The 22,268-nt window shown below is 40.4% G+C and overlaps 1 protein-coding gene across 3 annotated transcripts in view; it reads left to right on the top strand.

Annotated features, from left to right (window-relative positions):
* The first annotated feature begins 10,706 nt into the window (after positions 1–10,706).
* Positions 10,707–22,268, top strand: part of mast4 (microtubule associated serine/threonine kinase family member 4) — a 302,344-nt gene continuing 290,782 nt past the window's right edge. For all 3 annotated transcript variants that reach the window (XM_061966300.1, XM_061966299.1, XM_061966298.1), the window contains exon 1: positions 10,707–11,109. In XM_061966300.1, the coding sequence (XP_061822284.1) occupies positions 10,987–11,109 (123 nt within the window). In that variant the 5' untranslated portion in view covers positions 10,707–10,986. The remainder of the gene's footprint in view (positions 11,110–22,268) is intronic.

Genomic DNA, 22,268 nt, shown 5'->3' with positions numbered 1-22,268 from the left:
TGTTGTTACCCACATACGAAAAACGAGCAGGCACCTGCAGCATATGCCACAACAGAAGAAAAAAAAAGAAAAAGAGATGGACACTTTTACGGAGCGGAGAAGGGATGCCTCGCCGGGGTCCGGGACCGAGGCCCCTTCCCCCGAGAGGGCCCCACCGGGAGCCGTAGCTGAGGCGATCCGCGAGAAGGGCCCGACGCACGTCCAGGGTCACCACCGCGCCCACCGCACCGACACCCCGCCTCGTCCGCCTTCGCCGCGGCCGGCGTCACGCACAGCAGGTAAGCAGCTTACCTGCCCGCCACCCCCGTGGCCGGGGGCTCGTAACAGGGGTCACTCCGCGCGCTCCGCCCGCGCAGCTTACCTGCCCGCCACCCCTGTTGCCGGGGGCGCGTAACAGGGGTCACTCCGCGCGCAGTGCGCTCACGAAAGGGGTGGGGCTCACCCTGGTTGATATAGAGAGCAGGACGGTGGCCATGGAAGTCGGAACCCGCTAAGGAGTGTGTAACAACCCACCTGCCGAATCAACTAGCCCTGAAAATGGATGGCGCTGGAGCGTCGGGCCCATACCCGGCCGTCGCCGGCAGCGAGACGCGCTTGGAGGTGCGCTCAGCGCGGCTCCCATATGATTGCGCACTGGTGTGCGTCTGGGTCGTGACAGCGTGGCACGCGAATGTCTGTGCTGCATTGGATCAGTCTCCTTTCTTTAACAGGCAAAAGCTTTATAACCTCACTTATGCCTTGCATCGTCTATATTAGATATATAACAACGGGCGGGTGCGGGCGGGTGCGGTTCTGATCAAATGTTACATCGGGTGGATGGCGGATGGTTGACGACTTTCTGATGCGGTTGCGGATGAAATAATTGCCTATCCGCGCATCTCTAATATATATATATATATATATATATATATATATGTATATATATATATGAAATACTTGACTTGGTGAATTCTAGCTGTAAATATACTCCTCCCCTCTTAACCACGCCCCCGCCACCAACCACGCCCCCCGACCCCGACCCCACCCCCCACCTCCCGAAATTAGAGGTCTCAAGGTTGGCAAGTATGGACTTAGGCCTACTACGCTACTGTTTTTTAAAGTTGGCTAAGTGTTTTCCGAGGTGGTACTTAGTGAAGAAGTGTTAATGATAATCATGTATGCAATACGGCGTTCACAAGGTGTTTTGAGACCGTTGATTGAAAAAGTTTGTGATATTATTGTCGAAAGCACGACGTCAAAGGTCACGCCAGGGTGAAATTACCACATGACGCCAGCTGAGGTCGCTGCAGCTCAGTAAAACTTGAGTATAATATTAACATCCGGTCTACAATACCCTGCACTTACTCTTGTAGTGTCATTATTAGTTGTTTTTTTTATTGTTTACTTGAGTGGTGTGCCTTAGCTATATTTTAATATCACATCACCGTCTTAAATACTACATATTTCCTTTAAAACGGCACAATGTGGAGCCTTTGCCCATGTCATTACTGATGTGTACAGCAGAGGGTGCTGTTTACACTGCTTAAAAAGCCTCTCCAGCAGTGGTTAGACTTAGACCAGGGGTGGGACACCTTTACCACTCAAAGAGCCATTTTGACCCGTTTCACAAATGAAAGAAAACAATGGGAGCCACAAAACTCTTTTGAAATTTAGAATGAAATAACACTGCATATAAAGTTTTTTTTTTGCTTTGTGATGTGTAAACTAGCCTGAATGATTACCGACCAGTGGCCCTCACTCCGGTAATCATGAAGTGCTTCGAGCGACTTGTTCTCCAGCACATCAAGGACCATATCCCTCCAGACTTCGACCCCCACCAGTTCGCATACCGGGCGAACAGGTCCACAGAGGACGCCATCGCTGTTGCTCTCCACTCTGCTCTGAACCACCTGGAGCAGCAGCAGAGCTACGTCCGGATGCTCTCTGTGGACTATAGCTCTGCCTTCAATACAATAATCCCGGACAGACTCTGCAATAAACTGGACACTCTTGGCCTCCCCCCTCTCACAAACGCCTGGATAAGGGACTTCCTAACGGACCGACCCCAGAATGTGAGACTTGGCCCGCACCTCTCATCCTCCCGCACGCTGAGCATCGGCTCCCCACAGGGCTGTGTGCTGAGCCCCCTCCTCTACTGCCTTTACACCCATGACTGCAGTCCGGCCCACAGTGACAACCTTACCGTCAAGTTCGCCGACGATACCACAGTGGTCGGGCTCATCTCCAGGGGTGACGAGGCTGCCTACAGAGAGGAGGTCCTGAAGCTGACGGCCTGGTCTTCGGAGAACAACCTCGCTCTCAACACCAGCAAGACCAGAGAGATCATCGTCGACTTCAGGAGGAGCAGCACCGACCCTGCCCCCCTCTACATCAACGGCGAGCGTGTAGAGAGGGTCCACACCTTAAGGTACCTTGGAGTCCACATCTCTAATGACTTCTCCTGGACAGTCAACACCACATCAGTGACAACCTTACCGTCAAGTTCGCCGACGATACCACAGTGGTCGGGCTCATCTCCAGGGGTGACGAGGCTGCCTACAGAGAGGAGGTCCTGAAGCTGACGGCCTGGTCTTCGGAGAACAACCTCGCTCTCAACACCAGCAAGACCAGAGAGATCATCGTCGACTTCAGGAGGAGCAGCACCGACCCTGCCCCCCTCTACATCAACGGCGAGCGTGTAGAGAGGGTCCACACCTTCAGGTACCTTGGAGTCCACATCTCTAATGACTTCTCCTGGACAGTCAACACCACATCAATCATCAAGAAGGCTCAGCAGCGGCTACACTTCCTTAGAGTCCTCGGGAAGTACAACCTGAAGCCTGACCTGCTGCTGACCTTCTACCGCTCGTCCATCGAGAGCTTGCTGACCTACTGTATTACGGTATGGTACGGCAGCTGCACTGCAGCAGACAGGGAGAGGCTGCAAAGAGTGGTCAAGACGGCTCAGAAGATCATCGGCCGCCCTCTCCCCTCTCTGACGGACATCTACACCTCCCGCTGCCTCAACAGAGCCAGTGCCATCATCAAGGACAGCACCCACCCTGGCTCTGACCTGTTCCACCTGCTGCCCTCTGGGAAGCGCTACAGGTGCATTAAAACCAAAACAAACAGGCCAAAGAACAGCTTCTTCCCCAGGGCCATAACCATCCTGAACGGACTGCCCCATTGTCCCTCATAACTGCCTTCTCTTCGGTGCAATAACCCATTCCACCAACCACCCTGTTTTGTTTTTTTTTGTTTGTTTTTTGTTGTTTTTTTTCATGTATATATTCATTTTTTTCTAGCATGCACACATCGCACTGTATGGAATGGCCTCAATCTCGTTACCTTGCGTAATGACAATAAAGCTGATTCTGATTCTGATTCTAAACAAACTATTATGGGTTACATTTATGAAATCAATGAACGACTGCAGAGAAAATGAAATAACATTTCTGCATGCAACAAAACGTTTTTATCTCCGAAAAAGACGTAGAGTTGAAGGTTTAGTAAAATATTTAAATCTCTATTTAAGTCCTCCTTGTAGCATACTTGCCAACCTTGAGACCTCCGATTTCGGGACGTGGGGGGCGTGGTCGGGGGCGTGGCTAAGAGGGGAGGAGTATATTTACAGCTAGAATTCACCAAGTGAAGTATTTCATATATATATATATATATATATATATATATATATATATATATATATATATATATATATATTAGAGATGCGCGGTTTGCGGACACAACCGCGGAGTCCGCGGATTATCCGCGGATCGGGCGGATGAAATTAAAAAAAATAAGATTTTATCCGCGCGTGGGTCGGGTCGGGTGGATTAATTAGATATATATATATATTTTTTTTTTTTGTTGTTGTTTTTTTTGTTTTTTTGCGGGTGGCAGTTAAACCAATTGGGAAATATATATACATAGTTAAATGTTGTTACCCACATACGAAAAACGAGCAGGCACCTGCAGCATATGCCACAACAGAAGAAAAAGAAAAGAAAAGAGATGGACACTTTTACAGAGCAGAGAAGGGACGCCTCGCCGGGGTCCGGGACCGAGGCCCCTTCCCCCGAGAGGGCCCCACCGGGAGCCGTAGCTGAGGCGATCCGCGAGAAGGGCCCGACGCACGTCCAGGGTCACTACCGCGCCCACCGCACCGACACCCCGCCTCGTCCGCCTTCGCCGCGGCCGGCGTCACGCGCAGCAGGTAAGCAGCTTACCTGCCCGCCACCCCCGTGGCCGGGGGCTCGTAACAGGGGTCACTCCGCGCGCTCCGCCCGCGCAGCTTACCTGCCCGCCACCCCTGTTGCCGGGGGCGCGTAACAGGGGTCACTCCGCGCGCAGTGCGCTCACGAAAGGGGTGGGGCTCACCCTGGTTGATATAGAGAGCAGGACGGTGGCCATGGAAGTCGGAACCCGCTAAGGAGTGTGTAACAACCCACCTGCCGAATCAACTAGCCCTGAAAATGGATGGCGCTGGAGCGTCGGGCCCATATACCCGGCCGTCGCCGGCAGCGAGACGCGCTCGGAGGTGCGCTCAGCGCGGCTCCCATATGATTGCGCACTGGTGTGCGTCTGGGTCGTGACAGCGTGGCACGCGAAAGTCTGTCCTGCATTGGATCAGTCTCCTTTCTTTAACAGGCAAAAGCTTTATAACCTCAATGAGGTTATAAAGCTTGCGCACCAAACACGAAGCAAGGCCATGGTGCAGGAGAACAAAGGACTGCTTTCATTTAAGGTTTGTGATAAACCATCAAACTCATTCGTTAAAAGGACTCTATAGTAATATAAAGCAAATTTTTCTGGACATTATCATGCAAGAAAAGTTTATTTTTGGGACCGCGATCACCGCGTAATGATTTTTAAAGGTTGCATCACAAACATTTACTGTCCCATGTGATCAGCCAGTGCGATTGGAAGTCCATGCTCAATTATTGCCTCCGTAAATAAAACTTCGGCATTTATCACATCCAAAGAATCTGTTTGGGCGACGAAAAACGTTGAAAGTTTTCCACTTGTATCGCTAGCAACGGCATTAGACTTGTGTTTTTTTGTCCCAACGTGGTCTTTTACATCGCTAATTCCTCCGTGTCCGATCGAAAAATCTTGTCTGCACAAGGTGCAATTTGCGTAGTTTTCACCCTTTTTTTTTTTTTTAATTAATGAAAAACCCGGAATAGGTTGATGAAAACCGTACGAATTACGGGAAAACCGGAGTAGTTGGCAGGCTCACTAATGCCTTGCATCATCTATATTAGATCGGGCGGATGGCGGGCGGGTGCAGTTCTGATCAAACGTTACATCGGGTGGATGGCGGATGGTTGACGACTTTCTGACGCGGTTGCGGATGAAATAAATTGCCTATCCGCGCATCTCTAATATATATATATATATATATATATATATATATATATATATATATATATATATATATATATATATAAGAAATACTTGACTTTCAGTGAATTCTAGCTATATATATATATTTATTTTATTATATATATATATATATATATATATATATATATATATATATATATATATATATATATATATATATATATATATATATATATATAAATAAAATAAATACTTGTATTTCAGTGTTCATTTATTTACACATATACACACACATAACACTCATCTACTCATTGTTGAGTTAAGGGTTGAATTGTCCATCCTTGTTCTATTCTCTGTCACTATTTTTCTAACCATGCTGAACACCCTTTCGCAGGTACCCAGAAAGGTTTCGAGTACCACCAAAAAAACGGAATCTCTGAAGACAGTATAAAAATCTGTGTTAAAGGTGTACAAATACTGTTTGTATAATAAGCATGTTATTGTTTACAAATGAGGGTTAAGAGTTCAGTACTAAAAAAAAAAAAAAAAAAAGAATGTGGCTTAAGTACAGTTTTTTAATTGAGCTGCTGCATTTTTTGGTTGGGTTGTTTATTTATTTTGAGTAACTTCTACATTTCTAAAAGGGGAGGAATGTAATAGAGTGATCTATGTTTGTCTGTTGCCATCTCCTGGTGAATGTTGGCTATAGCGTACTGGGGTTACTTTTTGGTTGGCCAACGATTTACGTGGTGTTGCACACCTGACGTCAAGTGTGTGAGTCCGTTCTGAAGTCTACAGTAAAGAGACGTACTTCATCACCTCACCTGGTTATTGCCTCCAACTCAATATATTACAACAACATTGGTGTTTACGGCAGACAAACTGCTTTACGGTAGAATAAAACATGACTGCTGTTGTTGTGTGTTGTTACCGCGCTGGGAGGACGTTAATAAAACTGCCTAACAATAAACCCACATAAGAAACCAAGAACTCGCCCTCTATCATTCTACAGTTATAACGTGTTTGGGCAGGCACGCTGTTTATATTGTGGGAAAGCGGACGTGAATACAGGCTGTTGACACGTCACTCAGGTCCGCATGGAGCTGGAGGGGGCGTGGCTTCCAGCTTTGCCTGAATTTCGGGAGATTTTCGGGAGAAAATTTGTCCCGGGAGGTTTTCGGGAGAGGCGCTGAATTCCGGGAGTCTCCCGGAAAATCAAGTATGCCTTGTAATAATGAAAAAACAAAACGCCGAACTTAAATTATCCACTGGCAGAGAACCAAAAATGCCGTCCTCTCTCTCTGTGCCGTCATCCTTTCAGTTTGGGCTACAAGGGATTCTGGGTATTTGTTCTGTTGTGTTACGGTGCGGATGTTCTCCCGAAATGTGTTTGTCATTCTTGTTTGGTGTGGATTCACAGTGTGGCGTATATATGTAACATAGTTAAAGTTGTTTATATCACCACCCTCAGTGTAACCTGTATGGCTGTTGACCAAGTATGCCTTGCAGTCAGTAATGCGTGTATGTAGAAGTCGCACACAATTTGAGACTAAACCGGCACACAGTTTATGTGGTGAAAAAGCGGACGGACGACAGGTCGTAAAGGACGCTAAAGACAGAGCCATCACGGCACGCCCTCAATATTGTTGTCCGGGTGAAAGTCGGAGAATGGTTGCCCCGGGAGATTTTCTGGAGGGGTGCTGAAATTCGGGTTACTCCCGGAAAAATCGGGAGGGTTGGCAAGTATGCAGCTGAGCCGCATCAGAGTGAGATTGTGATTATCATTTCTCAACTGTTTGTAAATGTTGCAATTAATGTTAATTGTAAATAATTTATAATATATATATATATATATATATATATATATATATATATATATATATATATATATATATATATATATATATATATATATATATATAAACAAAGTGCAAAGCCATAGGCTCACACAAGTTCAGTAAATAATTTAAATTTGGAAGACAGCATCGTCGTTTTCATGAAACTATTGTTTGTGTTGCAACAGGGACATTATTCAGTGATGCACCGGAAATGGAGACGAGCTTGGTTTTTTTTTGTTTTAATTTTATAAACCTTTATTTATAAATTGCAACATTTACAAACAGTTGAGAAATAATAATCAAAATAAGTACAAAAACAAAACAAAACAGCGCCAGGGGGTTGTAAACTCAAAATAACTAAAATAGAATGCAATATATATACATATATATATATATATATATATATATATATATATATATATATATATATATATATATATATATATATATATATATATATATATATATATATATATATATATATATGTATATAACAAAGTGCAAAGCCATAGGCTCACACAAGTTCAGTAAATAATTTAAATTTGGAATACAGCAACATCGTTTACATGAAACTATTGTTTGTGTTGCAACAGGGACATTATTCAGTGATGCACCGGAAATGGAGACGAGTAATTTTGCATTCTATTTTAGTTACTTTATTGAGTTTACAACCCCCTGGCGCTGTTTTGAACTGTTTTTGGACTTATTTTGATTATTATTTTTCAACTGTTTGTAAATGTTGCAATTTATAAATATGGGTTTATAAAATTCAAAAAAACAAAAAACAAAAAAACAAAACAAAAAACAAGCTCGTCTCCATTTCCGGTGCATCACTGAATAATGTCCCTGTTGCAACACAAACAATAGTTTCATGAAAACGACGATGCTGTGTTCCAAATTTAAATTATTTACTGAACTTGTGTGAGCCTATGGCTTTGCACTTTGTTATATATATGTATATATATATATATATATATATATATATATATATATATATATATATATATATATATATATATATATATATATATATATATATATATATATATATATATATATTGCATTCTATTTTAGTTATTTTGAGTTTACAACCCTCTGGCGCTGTTTTGTACTGTTTTTGTACTTATTTTAATTATTATTTCTCAACTGTTTGTAATTGTTGTAATTTATAAATAAAGGTTTATAAAAAAAAAAAAAAAAAAAAACTCAAGCTCGTCTCCATTTCCGGTGCATCACTGAATAATGTCCCTGTTGCAACACAAACAATAGTTTCATGAAAACGACGATGCTGTCTTCCAAATTTAAATTATTTACTGAACTTGTGTGAGCCTATGGCTTTGCACTTTGTTATATATATATATATATATATATATATATATATATATATATATATATATATATATATATATATATATATATATATATATATATATATATATATATATATATATTGCATTCTATTTTAGTTATTTTGAGTTTACAACCCCCTGGCGCTGTTTTGTTTTGTTTTTTTACTTATTTTGATTATTATTTCTCAACTGTTTGTAAATGTTGTAATTTATAAATAAAGGTTTATAAAAAAAAAAAAAAAAAAAAAACCCAAGCTCGTTTCCATTTTCGGTGCATCACTGAATAATGTCCCTGTTGCAACAAAAAACAATAGTTTCATGAAAACGACGATGCTGTATTCCAAATTTAAATTATTTACTGAACTTGTGTGAGCCTATGGCTTTGCACTTTGTTATATATATATATATATATATATATATATATATATATATATATATATATATATATATATATATATATATATATATATATATTGCATTCTATTTTAGTTACTTTGTTGAGTTTACAACCCCCTGGCGCTGATTTGTACTGTTTTTGTACTGTTTTTGTACTTATTTTGAATATTATTATTTCTCGATTGTTTGTAAATACTTCAGTTTATAAATAAAAGTTTATAAAATAAAATTTAAAAATTGTTCCTAGGCAACACGTGTCTTAACAGTAGCTGCTATTAGCTACATTGTTGTTTTTTGAAAAAAAAAAAAAAAAAAAAAAAGAAAGAAGCTTGTCTCCATTTCCGGTGCATCACTGAATAATGTCCCTGTTGCAACACAAACAATAGTTTCATGAAAACGACGATGCTGTCTTCCAAATTTAAATTATTTACTGAACTTGTGAGAGCCTATGGCTTTGCACTTTGTTATATATATATATATATATATATATATATATATATATATATATATATATAGCATTCTATTAGAGTTACTTTGAGTTTTCAACCCCCTAAAATAAGTACAAAAACAGTACAAAACAGCGCCAGAGGGTTGTAAACTCAAAATAACTCAAATAGAATGCAATATATATATATATATATATATATATATATATATATATATATATATATATATATATATATATATATATATATATATATATATATATATATATATATATATATATATATATATATATAACGCAAATAGAATGCAATATATATATATATATATATATATATATATATATATATTGCATTCTATTTGAGTTATTTTGAGTTTACAACCCTCTAATTAAAATAAGTACAAAAACAGTACAAAACAGCGCCAGAGGGTTGTAAACGCAAAATAACTCAAATAGAATGCAATATATATATATATATATATATATATATATATATATATATATATATATATATATATATATATATATATATATATATATAACGCAAATAGAATGCAATATATATATATATATATATATATATATATATATATATGTCTGTCTATCTGTGTTGGCCCTGCGATGAGGTGGCGACTTGTCCAGGGTGTACCCCGCCTTCCGCCCGATTGTAGCTGAGATAGGCTACAGCGCCCCCCGCGACCCCAAAGGGAATAAGCGGTAGAAAATGGATGGATGGATGGATGGATATATATATATATATATATATATATATATATATATATATATATATATATATATTGCATTCTATTTGAGTTATTTTGAGTTTACAACCCTCTGGCACTGTTTTGTACTGTTTTTGTACTTATTTTAATTATTATTATTTCTCAATTGTTTATAAATGTTGCATTTTATAAATAAAGGTTTATAAAATTAACAAAACAACCAAAGTACAAAAAACAAGCTCGTCTCCATTTCCAGTGCATCACTGAATAATGTCCCTGTTGCAACACAAACAATAGTTTGTAAATGTTGCAGTTTACAAATATAGGTTTATAAAATTACATTTTTTTTTTTTTAAATAGTTCCGAGGCAACGCGTGTCTTAACAGTAGCTGCTATTAGTTACATTGTTGTTTTGGATTAAAAAAAAATAAAAATAAAAATAAAAATACGAAAATACAAAAATACAAAAATACAAAAATACAAAAATACAAAATAAAAAAACATTGTTGTTTTGGTAGGAGCGCTGAAGTTGCTCAACGTGATTGGTCAGCACTCACTTCCTGTGGGCGTGGCTTATATTTGTTTCCCTTCGGTCGCCGCGCTCTGGCTGAGTGACGTCAGTGTCGGCATGGACGCCAAGGACTAAACAGCCAACCCTCGCCGGGCAAGCGTCTTCTGCCGGATGCTGCTCGTCGCCACACGGCGCGGAAACACACTTTTAATCGCTTTTACGGACTTCCGGTGTCGGGCGGGCAGGACTATGCGGCCAGGTGTGCTGCAGGTGCGGTGTGCCCCGCAGGTCAATTAGCGGCTAACTAGGACGCCTTCACCGGGGAGGGGGGTTTGTTTCTCCTCGCCTGGACGCCCGCGGAGCCGCGAAGGTCTCTCGGCCCGCAAGGGAGCGACGAGACATGACGGCCGAGGTGGACGACTCGGACTTCACGAGAGTTCCCGAAGTGGAAGAGGACGCGAATAAAGAGCTCGGAGAGGAGACTCCGGACCAAGGAGACGATGACGACTGCGAAGACGAGAAGGTAAAACAACAACTACTTCAAACAAGTATTTGAAACCTGTTTTTAATCACAAAACACTTTAAAACTCGACATCGAATTTTTAAATCATTAGAAGCGCGTCAGCCAGGGGTGTCAAAAGTGCGGCCCCGGGGGCCACTTTCGGCTCGCGGCTAATTCTTTCAAGTCCCCTGGCACATTTAAAAATGTAATTACCAAAGAAAACAAAAACATTAAAAACAGGGTTTTTAAAGTCATTAAGTTGATTTTACAAAAATTAAGGTCTTAAATGGCATTAAATTCGATGTCTGGCGTAAAAAAAAAGTAATAGGCGAGGGCGGACCTACGTCACTTCCGCCTGCCAATCCCCTAGCAACGCGGTCGCCATATTGAATTCGTTGAAAACAAACCAGCTCACAGCGAACACAGCAACACCGGCCCTAACCAATCTGGCGCCCTAGGCAAGATTTTAGGTGGCGCCCCCCCCCACATCGACAGTGAAGTGTATACACTCACAAGAACCCGAATAGCTTTGTCTTTGACCTTTTTTTTTTTTTACTTACAACTATACCTAATATATAAAGGGGTGGAAAAGTGACTATTACCTGCAGGGCAAACATTAGCTAAACAGAAGGCAATAACATCCATCCATCCATTTTCTACCGCTTATTCCCTTTGGGGTCGCGGGGGGGGGGGGCGCTGGAGCCTATCTCAGCTACAATCGGGCGGAAGGCGGGGTAGACCCTGGACAAGTCGCCACCTCACCGCAGGGCCAACACAGATAGACAGACAACATTCACACTCACATCCACACACTAGGGCCAATTTAGTGTTACCAATCAACTTATCCCCAGGTGCATGTCTTTGGAGGTGGGAGGAAGCCGGAGTACCCGGAGGGAACCCACGCAGTCACGGGGAGAACATGCAAACTCCACACAGAAAGATCCCGAGCCCGGGATTGAACCCAAGATAACAATGTAAACAAAAAACGCCTGCTTAAAAGATCTAATACAAATGTCCCTGAGGAATGTAAGGTGGGAGTACTGTAATTACCTAACGTTACATTATTATTTTCCATAACAATTTAGCCCCCTCCACAATATTAACCCGACGTTAAAACAGAATTAGCAATTGCCGAATCATATAGCATTAGCTTAATGCTAAAAAGCCAGGTTACTATCACATTCTGTAACAGACAAATCATTTAATGTAGGCTAACGTTACCTACCTGCTACTTCTGTCTTTTCTCGTTTCCACCCCTCTTCTTTTCTCTTTTTTCTTCCCTGGGCACCTGACAGTTTTGGCCGTTTTGACATCTTGTGTTGATTTTTTGATGTGGTGACGTCCACAAAGAGTCATGATACGGGAAGGGAGGGGGCGCACCGTGCGGGGGGGGGGGGGGGGGAGGGGGGGCGTAATGTTGTAACAAATAATATTTCTATTAAATAGGCTTTACTTTGCATTTTAATTAACGTGGGATTATTTTTTGTATTTAGAAATAATAGTAGCAACTTTTTTTTTTTTCCTCCAACATTTGTGGCACTGGCGTGGCGCCCCCCTGATGGACGGCGCCCTTAGCATTTGCCTATACGGCCTATGCCACGGGCCGGCCCTGGAACACAGCATTGACAGAAAAGGCATTTAACGAGGTTTCACGGCATTTTTAAACTGTTCTAAATGGCGTATGATTATGTAAATAGTCTTTCCAGTGAGGCTAGGTTAAGATCCATCCATCCATCCATTTTCTACCGCTTATTCCCTTTGGGGTCGCGGGGGGGCGCTGGAGCCTATCTCAGCTACAATCGGGCGGAAGGCGGGGTACGCCCTGGACAAGTCGCCACCTCACCGCAGGGCCAACACAGATAGACAGACAACATTCACACTCACATCCACACACTAGGGCCAATTTAGTGTTACCAATCAACTTATCCCCAGGTGCATGTCTTTGGAGGTGGGAGGAAGCCGGAGTACCCGGAGGGAACCCACGCAGTCACGGGGAGAACATGCAAACTCCACACAGAAAGATCCCGAGCCCGGGATTGAACCCAAGATAACAATGTAAACAAAAAACACCTGCTTAAAAGATCTAATACAAATGTCCCTGAGGAATGTAAGGTGGGAGTACTGTAATTACCTAACGTTACATTATTATTTTCCATAACAATTTAGCCCCCTCCACAATATTAACCCGAACAGAACTAGCTATTTATTGATTAGCAATTGCCGAATCATATAGCATTAGCTTAATGCTTAAAAAGCCAGGTTACTATCACATTCTGTAACAGACAAATCATTTCATGTAGGCTAACGTTACCTACCTGCTACTTCTGTCTTTTCTCGTTTCTACCCCTCTTCTTTTCTCTTTTTTCTTCCCTGGGCACCTGACAGTTTTGGCCGTTTTGACATCTTGTGTTGATTTTTTGATGTGGTGACGTCCACAAAGAGTCATGATACGGGAAGGGAGGGGGCGCACCGTGTAACAAATAATATTTCTATTAAATAGGCTTTACTTTGCATTTTAATTAACGTGGGATTATTTTTTGTATTTAGAAATAATAGTACCAACTTTTTTTTTTTTTTCTCCAACATTTGTGGCACTGGCGTGGCGCCCCCCTGATGGACGGCGCCCTTAGCATTTGCCTATACGGCCTATGCCACGGGCCGGCCCTGGAACACAGCATTGACAGAAAAGGCATTTAACGAGGTTTCACGGCATTTTTAAACTGTTCTAAATGGCGTATGATTATGTAAATAGTCTTTCCAGTGAGGCTAGGTTAAGATCCATCCATCCATCCATTTTCTACCGCTTATTCCCTTTGGGGTCGCGGGGGGGGCGCTGGAGCCTATCTCAGCTACAATCGGGCGGAAGGCGGGGTACACCCTGGACAAGTCGCCACCTCACCGCAGGGCCAACACAGATAGACAGACAACATTCACACTCACATCCACACACTAGGGCCAATTTAGTGTTACCAATCAACTTATCCCCAGGTGCATGTCTTTGGAGGTGGGAGGAAGCCGGAGTACCCGGAGGGAACCCACGCAGTCACGGGGAGAACATGCAAACTCCACACAGAAAGATCCCGAGCCCGGGATTGAACCCAAGATAACAATGTAAACAAAAAACACCTGCTTAAAAGATCTAATACAAATGTCCCTGAGGAATGTAAGGTGGGAGTACTGTAATTACCTAACGTTACATTATTATTTTCCATAACAATTTAGCCCCCTCCACAATATTAACCCGACGTTAAAACAGAATTAGCAATTGCCGAATCATATAGCATTAGCTTAATGCTAAAAAGCCAGGTTACTATCACATTCTGTAACAGACAAATCATTTAATGTAGGCTAACGTTACCTACCTGCTACTTCTGTCTTTTCTCGTTTCTACCCCTCTTCTTTTCTCTTTTTTCTTCCCTGGGCACCTGACAGTTTTGGCCGTTTTGACATCTTGTGTTGATTTTTTGATGTGGTGACGTCCACAAAGAGTCATGATACGGGAAGGGAGGGGGCGCACCGTGTAACAAATAATATTTCTATTAAATAGGCTTTACTTTGCATTTTAATTAACGTGGGATTATTTTTTGTATTTAGAAATAATAGTACCAACTTTTTTTTTTTCTCTCCAACATTTGTGGCACTGGCGTGGCGCCCCCCTGATGGACGGCGCCCTTAGCATTTGCCTATACGGGCCTATGCCACGGGCCGGCCCTGGAACACAGCATTGACAGAAAAGGCATTTAACGAGGTTTCACGGCATTTTTAAACTGTTCTAAATGGCGTATGATTATGTAAATAGTCTTTCCAGTGAGGCTAGGTTAAGATACGAGTTAAAATGTTCTGTCGTTGGATTAAACGACTGCCCTTACCGCCTTCCAGCAGATGCGTGGACTGATAATCCTACACAATGGCCGGACATGGAATTTGGAAATCTTTATGTCTACCTCACAAGCGCACCGGGTCGGTTGTTAGCTTCGGTTGTTATCAGAGGTGGGTAGTAACGCGCTACATTTACTCCGTTACATCTACTTGAGTAACTTTTGGGATAAATTGTACTTCTAAGAGTAGTTTTAATGCAACTTACTTTTACTTTTACTTGAGTATATTTATAGAGAAGAAACGCTACTTTTACTCCGCTACTTTTATCTACATTCAGCTCGCTACTAATTTTTATCGATCTGTTAATGCACGCTTTGTTTGTTTTGGTCTGTCAGACAGACCTTCAAAGTGCCTGCCTTACTGGTGACGTTTCATTCCGTTCCACCAATAAAATGCAGTCACTAGTGACGTTTGACTCCGTTCCACCAATCAGATGCAGTCGCTGGTGACGTTGGACCAATCAAACAGAGCCAGGCGGTCACATGACCTGACTTAAACAAGTTGAAAAACGTATTGGGGTGTTACCATTTAGTGGTCAATTGTACGGAATATGTACTGTACTGTGCAATCTACTAATACAAGTATCAATCAATCAATCAAAAGTGTGAAGGAAAAAAGACACTTTTTTTTATTTCAAACGTACATCCCGTCACAAGCCTAAAGACTGACTGCACAGTTCCTGTCTTCACAATAAAAGTGCCGCTCGATCGCGCCTGCGCTTTCAAAACAAGAGTCTCCGAAAGCCAGCGCAAACAAGCTAGCGAGCTACGGAATTTGCCGCCAATGTATTTCTTGTAAAGTGTGTGAAAACGAATATGGAAGCTGGACAAATAAGATGCCAAAAACCAACCACTTTCATGTGGTATTAGACAGAAAGGAGGAACTTTTTTTCTCCTGCATTTGAAAACGTGGACGTTAAGCACTGCTGTCTGATTACAATCAATGCAAGTCATCAGAATCAGGTAATACACCAACTTATATTCTTGTCAACATGAAAGAAAGGAATCTATATGTGTTAAACATGCATGTATATTCATTAAAACACCTTAAACATGTAAACAAAAACGGCAAAATAAATAAATATAAATGATATACTGTATATATCAATGTATGTGTATATATGTGTATATATATATATATATATATGTATGTATGTGTGGGAAAAAAATCACAAGACTATTTCATCTCTACAGGCCTGTTTCATGAGGGGGGGGTACCCTCAATCATCAGGAGATTTTAATGGGAGCATTCGCATACCATGGTTTATATAGGGCACAGAGTGGGTGGGTACAGGCTGACCTAGGGGCGTGGTGATTGGCTCATGTGTTACCTAGGAGGTGTTTCCGTCTATGGCGGCATGCTGTTACAATTTCGCTGCGCTTGTTGAGGGATGACAGGTCTGGACGGTAAATGATAAACAGTTTCTCTTTCAAGCATAGGTTGCATCTTTTATTACCACTATTGTAAGGTGTGCTGGATGCAAGAATTTGCCATGTTATTGAGTATTCAACATTATTGTCTTTGAGGTCCCAAATGTGTTTGCTGAGTTCTGTGGTATTTCGCAAGTTTTTGTTCCTGAAAGAAGCCTTGTGATTGTTCCATCTGGTTTTGAATTCTCCCTCGGTTAATCCTACATATGTGTCGGATGTGTTAATGTCCTTGCGTATTACCTTAGATTGGTAGACAACTGATGTTTGTAAGCACCCCCCGTTGAGAGGGCAATCAGGTTTCTTTCGACAGTTACAGTCTTTGTTGGTTTTGGAGTCGCTCTGTCTGGGGGCCGACGGCTCATTTGCAATTGTTTTGTTGTGGTTTGAGATGATTTGTCGTATATTGTTCATGCATGTTCTCAGGAAACAGAGTGGACCGACACCAGCAGATGACATGGCACCCCAAACCATCACCCAACCATGCAAATTTTGCATTTCCTTTGGAAATCGAGGTCCCAGAGTCTGGAGGAAGACAGGAGAGGCACAGGATCCACGTTGCCTGAAGTCTAGTGTAAAGTTTCCACCATCAGTGATGGTTTGGGGTGCCATGTCATCTGCTGGTGTCGGTCCACTCTGTTTCCTGAGATCCAGGGTCAACGCAGCCGTCTACCAGCAAGTTTTAGAGCACTTCATGCTTCCTGCTGCTGACCTGCTCTATGGAGATGGAGATTTCAAGTTCCAACAGGACTTGGCGCCTGCACACAGCGCAAAATCTACCCGTGCGTGGTTTACGGACCATGGTATTTCTGTTCTAAATTGGCCCGCCAACTCCCCTGACCTTAGCCCCATAGAAAATCTGTGGGGTATTGTGAAAAGGAAGATGCAGAATGCCAGACCCAAAAACGCAGAAGAGTTGAAGGCCACTATCAGAGCAACCTGGGCTCTCATAACACCTGAGCAGTGCCAGAAACTCATCGACTCCATGCCACGCCGCATTAACGCAGTAATTGAGGCAAAAGGAGCTCCAACCAAGTATTGAGTATTGTACATGCTCATATTTTTCATTTTCATACTTTTCAGTTGGCCAACATTTCTAAAAATCCCTTTTTTGTATTAGCCTTAAGTAATATTCTAATTTTGTGACACACGGAATTTTGGATTTTCATTTGTTGCCACTTCAAATCATCAAAATGAAATGAAATAAACATTTGAATGCATCAGTCTGTGTGCAATGAATAAATATAATGTACAAGTTACACCTTTTGAATGCAATTACTGAAATAAATCAAGTTTTTCAAAATATTCTAATTTACTGGCTTTTACCTGTATATGTATATATGTGTGTGTATGTATATATATGTATATATGTGTGTGTGTATATATGTATGTATATATACTGTATATGTGTGTGTGTATATATGGGCACGTGTGTGCGTGTATATGTATAAATGTGTATATATATGTGTGTGTGTATATATGTATGTATATATACTGTATATGTGTATGTGTGTATATATATAAATATGTATATATGTGTGTGTATGTACAGTATATATGTGTGTATTATGTATGTATATATACTGTATATGTGTGTGTATATATGGGCACGTGTGTGCGTGTATATGTATAAATGTGTATATGTGTGTGTGTGTATGTATATATATGTATATATGTGTGTGTATATGTGTATGTATATATACTGTATATGTGTGTGTGTGTGTGTTTGTATATAAATATGTATATACAGTATGTGTGTGTATGTATATATATATGGATGTATATATATATGTGTCTGTGTATGTGTGTGTATACATGTGTATATATGTATGTATATGTATACCTATATGTGTGTGTATATATATATTTGTGTTTATATATGTATGTGTGTATACACATGTTTATATATATATGTATATGTACATCTATGTGTGTGTATGTATATATTTGTGTTTATGTATGTGTGTGCATATATGAATGTGTGTGTGTATATATATATATGTATATATGTGTGTGTATATATGTATGTATATATACTGTATATGTGTGTGTGTGTGTGTTTGTATATAAATATGTATATACAGTATGTGTGTGTATGTATATATATATATATGTATGTATATGTATATATATATGTATGTATATATATATATGTGTCTGTGTATGTGTGTGTATACATGTGTTTATATATATGTATTTGTATATCTATGTGTGTGTATGTATATATTTGTGTTTATATATGTATGTGTGTGTATATATGTGTGTGTGTGTGTGTGTGTGTGTGTGTGTGTGTGTGTGTGTGTGTGTGTGTGTGTGTGTGTGTGTGTGTGTGTGTGTGTGTGTATATACACGTATGTATATAAAGTTAAAGTTAAAATACCAATGATTGTCACACACACACACACACTAGGTGTGGCAAAATTATTTTAAAATGATTCATTTGACCCATCACCCTTTGTTCACCCCCTGGGAGGTGAGGGGAGCAGTGAGCAGCAGCAGTGGCCGCGCCTGGGAATCATTTTTGGTGATTTAACCCCCAATTCCAACCCTTGATGCTGAGTGCCAAGCAGGGAGGTAATGGCTCCCATTTTTATAGTCTTTGGTGTGACTCGGCCGGGGTTTGAACTCACAACCTACCCATCTCAGGGCGGACACTCTAACCACTAGGCCACTGAGTAGGTTTATATATACCATATATGTGTGTGTGTATATGTATATATATGTGTGTGTTTATTAGGGCTGCAACAACTAATCGATTAAAATCGATTATAAAAATTAATTTAGTCATCGATTTGTTGGATCTATGCTATGCGCATGCGCAGAGGCTACTTTTTATTTATTTTTATTTTTAAATGTTTTTATTTTTTTTTCCATAAACCTTTATTTATAAACTGCAACATGTACAAACAGCTGAGAAACAATAATCAAAATAAGTATGGTGCCAGTATGCTGTTTATTTCCCAATAAAATACTGGAAAGGGTAGAAATGTATTTTGTCTCTTTTATCCGATTATTAAGCGATTAATCGAAGTAATAATCGACAGATTAATCGATTATCAAATTAGTTGTTAGTTGCAGCCCTAGTGTATATATATATATATATATATATATATATATATATATATATATATATATATATATATATATATATATATATATATATATATATATATGTATGTGTGGGAAAAAATCACAAGACTATTTCATCTCTACAGGCCTGTTTCATGAGGGGGGGTACCCTCAATCGTCAGGAGATTGAGGGTGTTTATATATGTATGTGTGTGTATATATGAATGTGTGTGTGTGTGTGTGTGTGTGTGTGTGTGTGTGTGTGTGTGTGTGTGTGTGTGTGTGTGTGTGTGAAAGTGTTTGTCAATCAGATTGAGGAATTTGTGTCCAATGTTCGTTGAGACAACATCCTAAGAAAAGTATTCAACAAGAACAACATTAAATTGAGCTACAGCTGCATGAACAATATACGACAAATCATCTCAAACCACAACAAAACAATTGCAAATGAGCTGTCGGCCCTCAGACAGAGCGACTCCAAAACCAACAAAGGATGTAATTGTCGAAAGAAACCTGATTGCCCTCTCAACGGGGGGTGCTTACAAACATCAGTTGTCTACCAATCTAAGGTAATACGCAAGGACATTAACACATCCGACACATATGTAGGATTAACCGAGGGAGAATTCAAAACCAGATGGAACAATCACAAGGCTTCTTTCAGGAACAAAAACCTGCGAAATACCACAGAACTCAGCAAACACATTTGGGACCTCAAAGACAATAATGTTGAATATTCAATAACATGGCAAATTCTTGCATCCAGCACACCTTACAATAGTGGTAATAAAAGATGCAACCTATGCTTGAAAGAGAAACTGTTTATTATTTACCGTCCAGACCTGTCATCCCTCAACAAGCGCAGCGAAATTGTAACAACATGCCGCCATAGACGGAAACACCTCCTAGGTAACACATGAGCCAATCACCACGCCCCTAGGCCAGCCTGTACCCACCCACTCTGTGCCCTATATAAACCATGGTATGCGAATGCTCCCATTAAAATCTCCTGACGATTGAGGGTACCCCCCCTCATGAAACAGGCCTGTAGAGATGAAATAGTCTTGTGATTTTTTTCCCACACATACATATATGTATATATATATATATATATATATATATGTGTATATACATATACAGTACAGTCTCACCACGCTCTGACGAAAGATTGCACGCCTCCTCTTTTATTTGGACTTTCCCGGATTACATGGCAACAGCTGTTTCTAAGGGAGGGGGGTCGTAAACATTTGTCGCCTTTGGTTACAAAACAGTTTAAAGAAAAGGTGCCTGGAGGGGGGGGGGTCAGGTCCTGCTTCCTCTCTGCTTTGTAGATCTCGGGTCAAGACAAAATCTTCCTGTGGATTACAATAGATCAAAGAAACTGACACCTTTATGTCACTTCCCATCCTATACAGTGGAGTTTTACTAGCCTTTTGATTGGTAAGATCAAAGACATCTTGTGACAACTTAGATACAATTATTCTGACAATATGTATGTGTATATATGTGTATGTATGTGTATGTGTATATGTATGGATATATGCATGTGTGTGGATATATATAGATATATATATTATTTTTTACTATTTATATTACTATATTATTGTGTATGGATTTTAGGGGATCTGCTCCAATTTTGTTGTTCCTTGAACATGTTCACTGTAATAATGACAATAAAACTTTATTCTATCCTATTCTAACATGACATGACTACTTTTAGATATTTAGGGGAAAGTAAATGACTTTGTATCTTTAATTGTGATGATGATTTCTGGTTATGTTAGGCCAGCAGAGAAGGCCACGTTGTTCCTCTTTGAACTCCCGCTCAAGCCCCAAAACCTCGGAATGCAAAAGTTCCCAATTAGCGTTGTGCAATGAAGAGAAATTAGCGTGTCTTCAAGTGCGGGTTGGCAAAACGTGTCGGGGCACGCCGGCCCTCATAAATAAAGAGGTGTGTTCGCGAGTTCCAAGATGGACAGAAGCCAGAAGACTTTAGCTAAGTAAAAACATTAGTCATGGCTCTTTTTCAGGCTTTGTGTTTTTTTTTAAAGCAAACAGACTGACTGGATTGGCAGCTTTTGTTTAGTTTATGGTGCAGCAGCTGGAATGTACACAGCATGTATAAATATGTAGTCCATGTTTAGATGAGGTGGCCCTTTTTTTTTCTTCCTTCTTCAGGAAACAGATGGCTGGTGGGAAAATGAGGAACTCTGGGTTATGGATCCTTCGGACAGGCCACGCCCACTCGCAAGGGTGGAGATTTCCAGGCGTTTCCTGAGTTATTCCATGACAAAAAAAAGTAGAATTATTTGATCCAACGGGGCCTGAGGGTGGAGGTGTGGCTGTCATTTTTAATTACATCATCTGTCTGTCATGTTTGGGCCCAGTCGTGAAATGAAAATATCAACTTATTGTGAACTGGTGTTTACGGTTGCAAAGGGTGGAAATTTACCACGGGAAGTTAAGCTTGGGAAGTTTGGAAATATTGACCATTTTTTTTATTATTCAAATTTGGACACTGTCCATTGGAATTAATGGGGGGAAAAATTAATATTTTTTCCATATATAAGCCACACCCACTAAAATTTTGGAAAAATAAATATTTTTTCCATATAAGAGTCACACCCACTAAAATTTTTGAAAAATAAATTTGTTTCCAAATAAGAGCCACACCCACTAAAATTTTTGAAAAATAAATATTTTTTCTAAATAAGAGCCACACCCACTAAAATTTTAGAAAAATAAATATTTTTTCCATATATAAGCCGCACCCACTAATATGTTTAGAAAATGTAATATTCTTTC

The sequence above is a fragment of the Nerophis lumbriciformis genome, linkage group LG11, assembly GCF_033978685.3.
Source record: "Nerophis lumbriciformis linkage group LG11, RoL_Nlum_v2.1, whole genome shotgun sequence".
Classification (NCBI taxonomy): Eukaryota; Metazoa; Chordata; class Actinopteri; order Syngnathiformes; family Syngnathidae; genus Nerophis; species Nerophis lumbriciformis.
The sequence above is the reverse complement of the archived record's forward strand: the minus strand, read 5'-3'. Positions and strand labels throughout refer to the sequence as shown.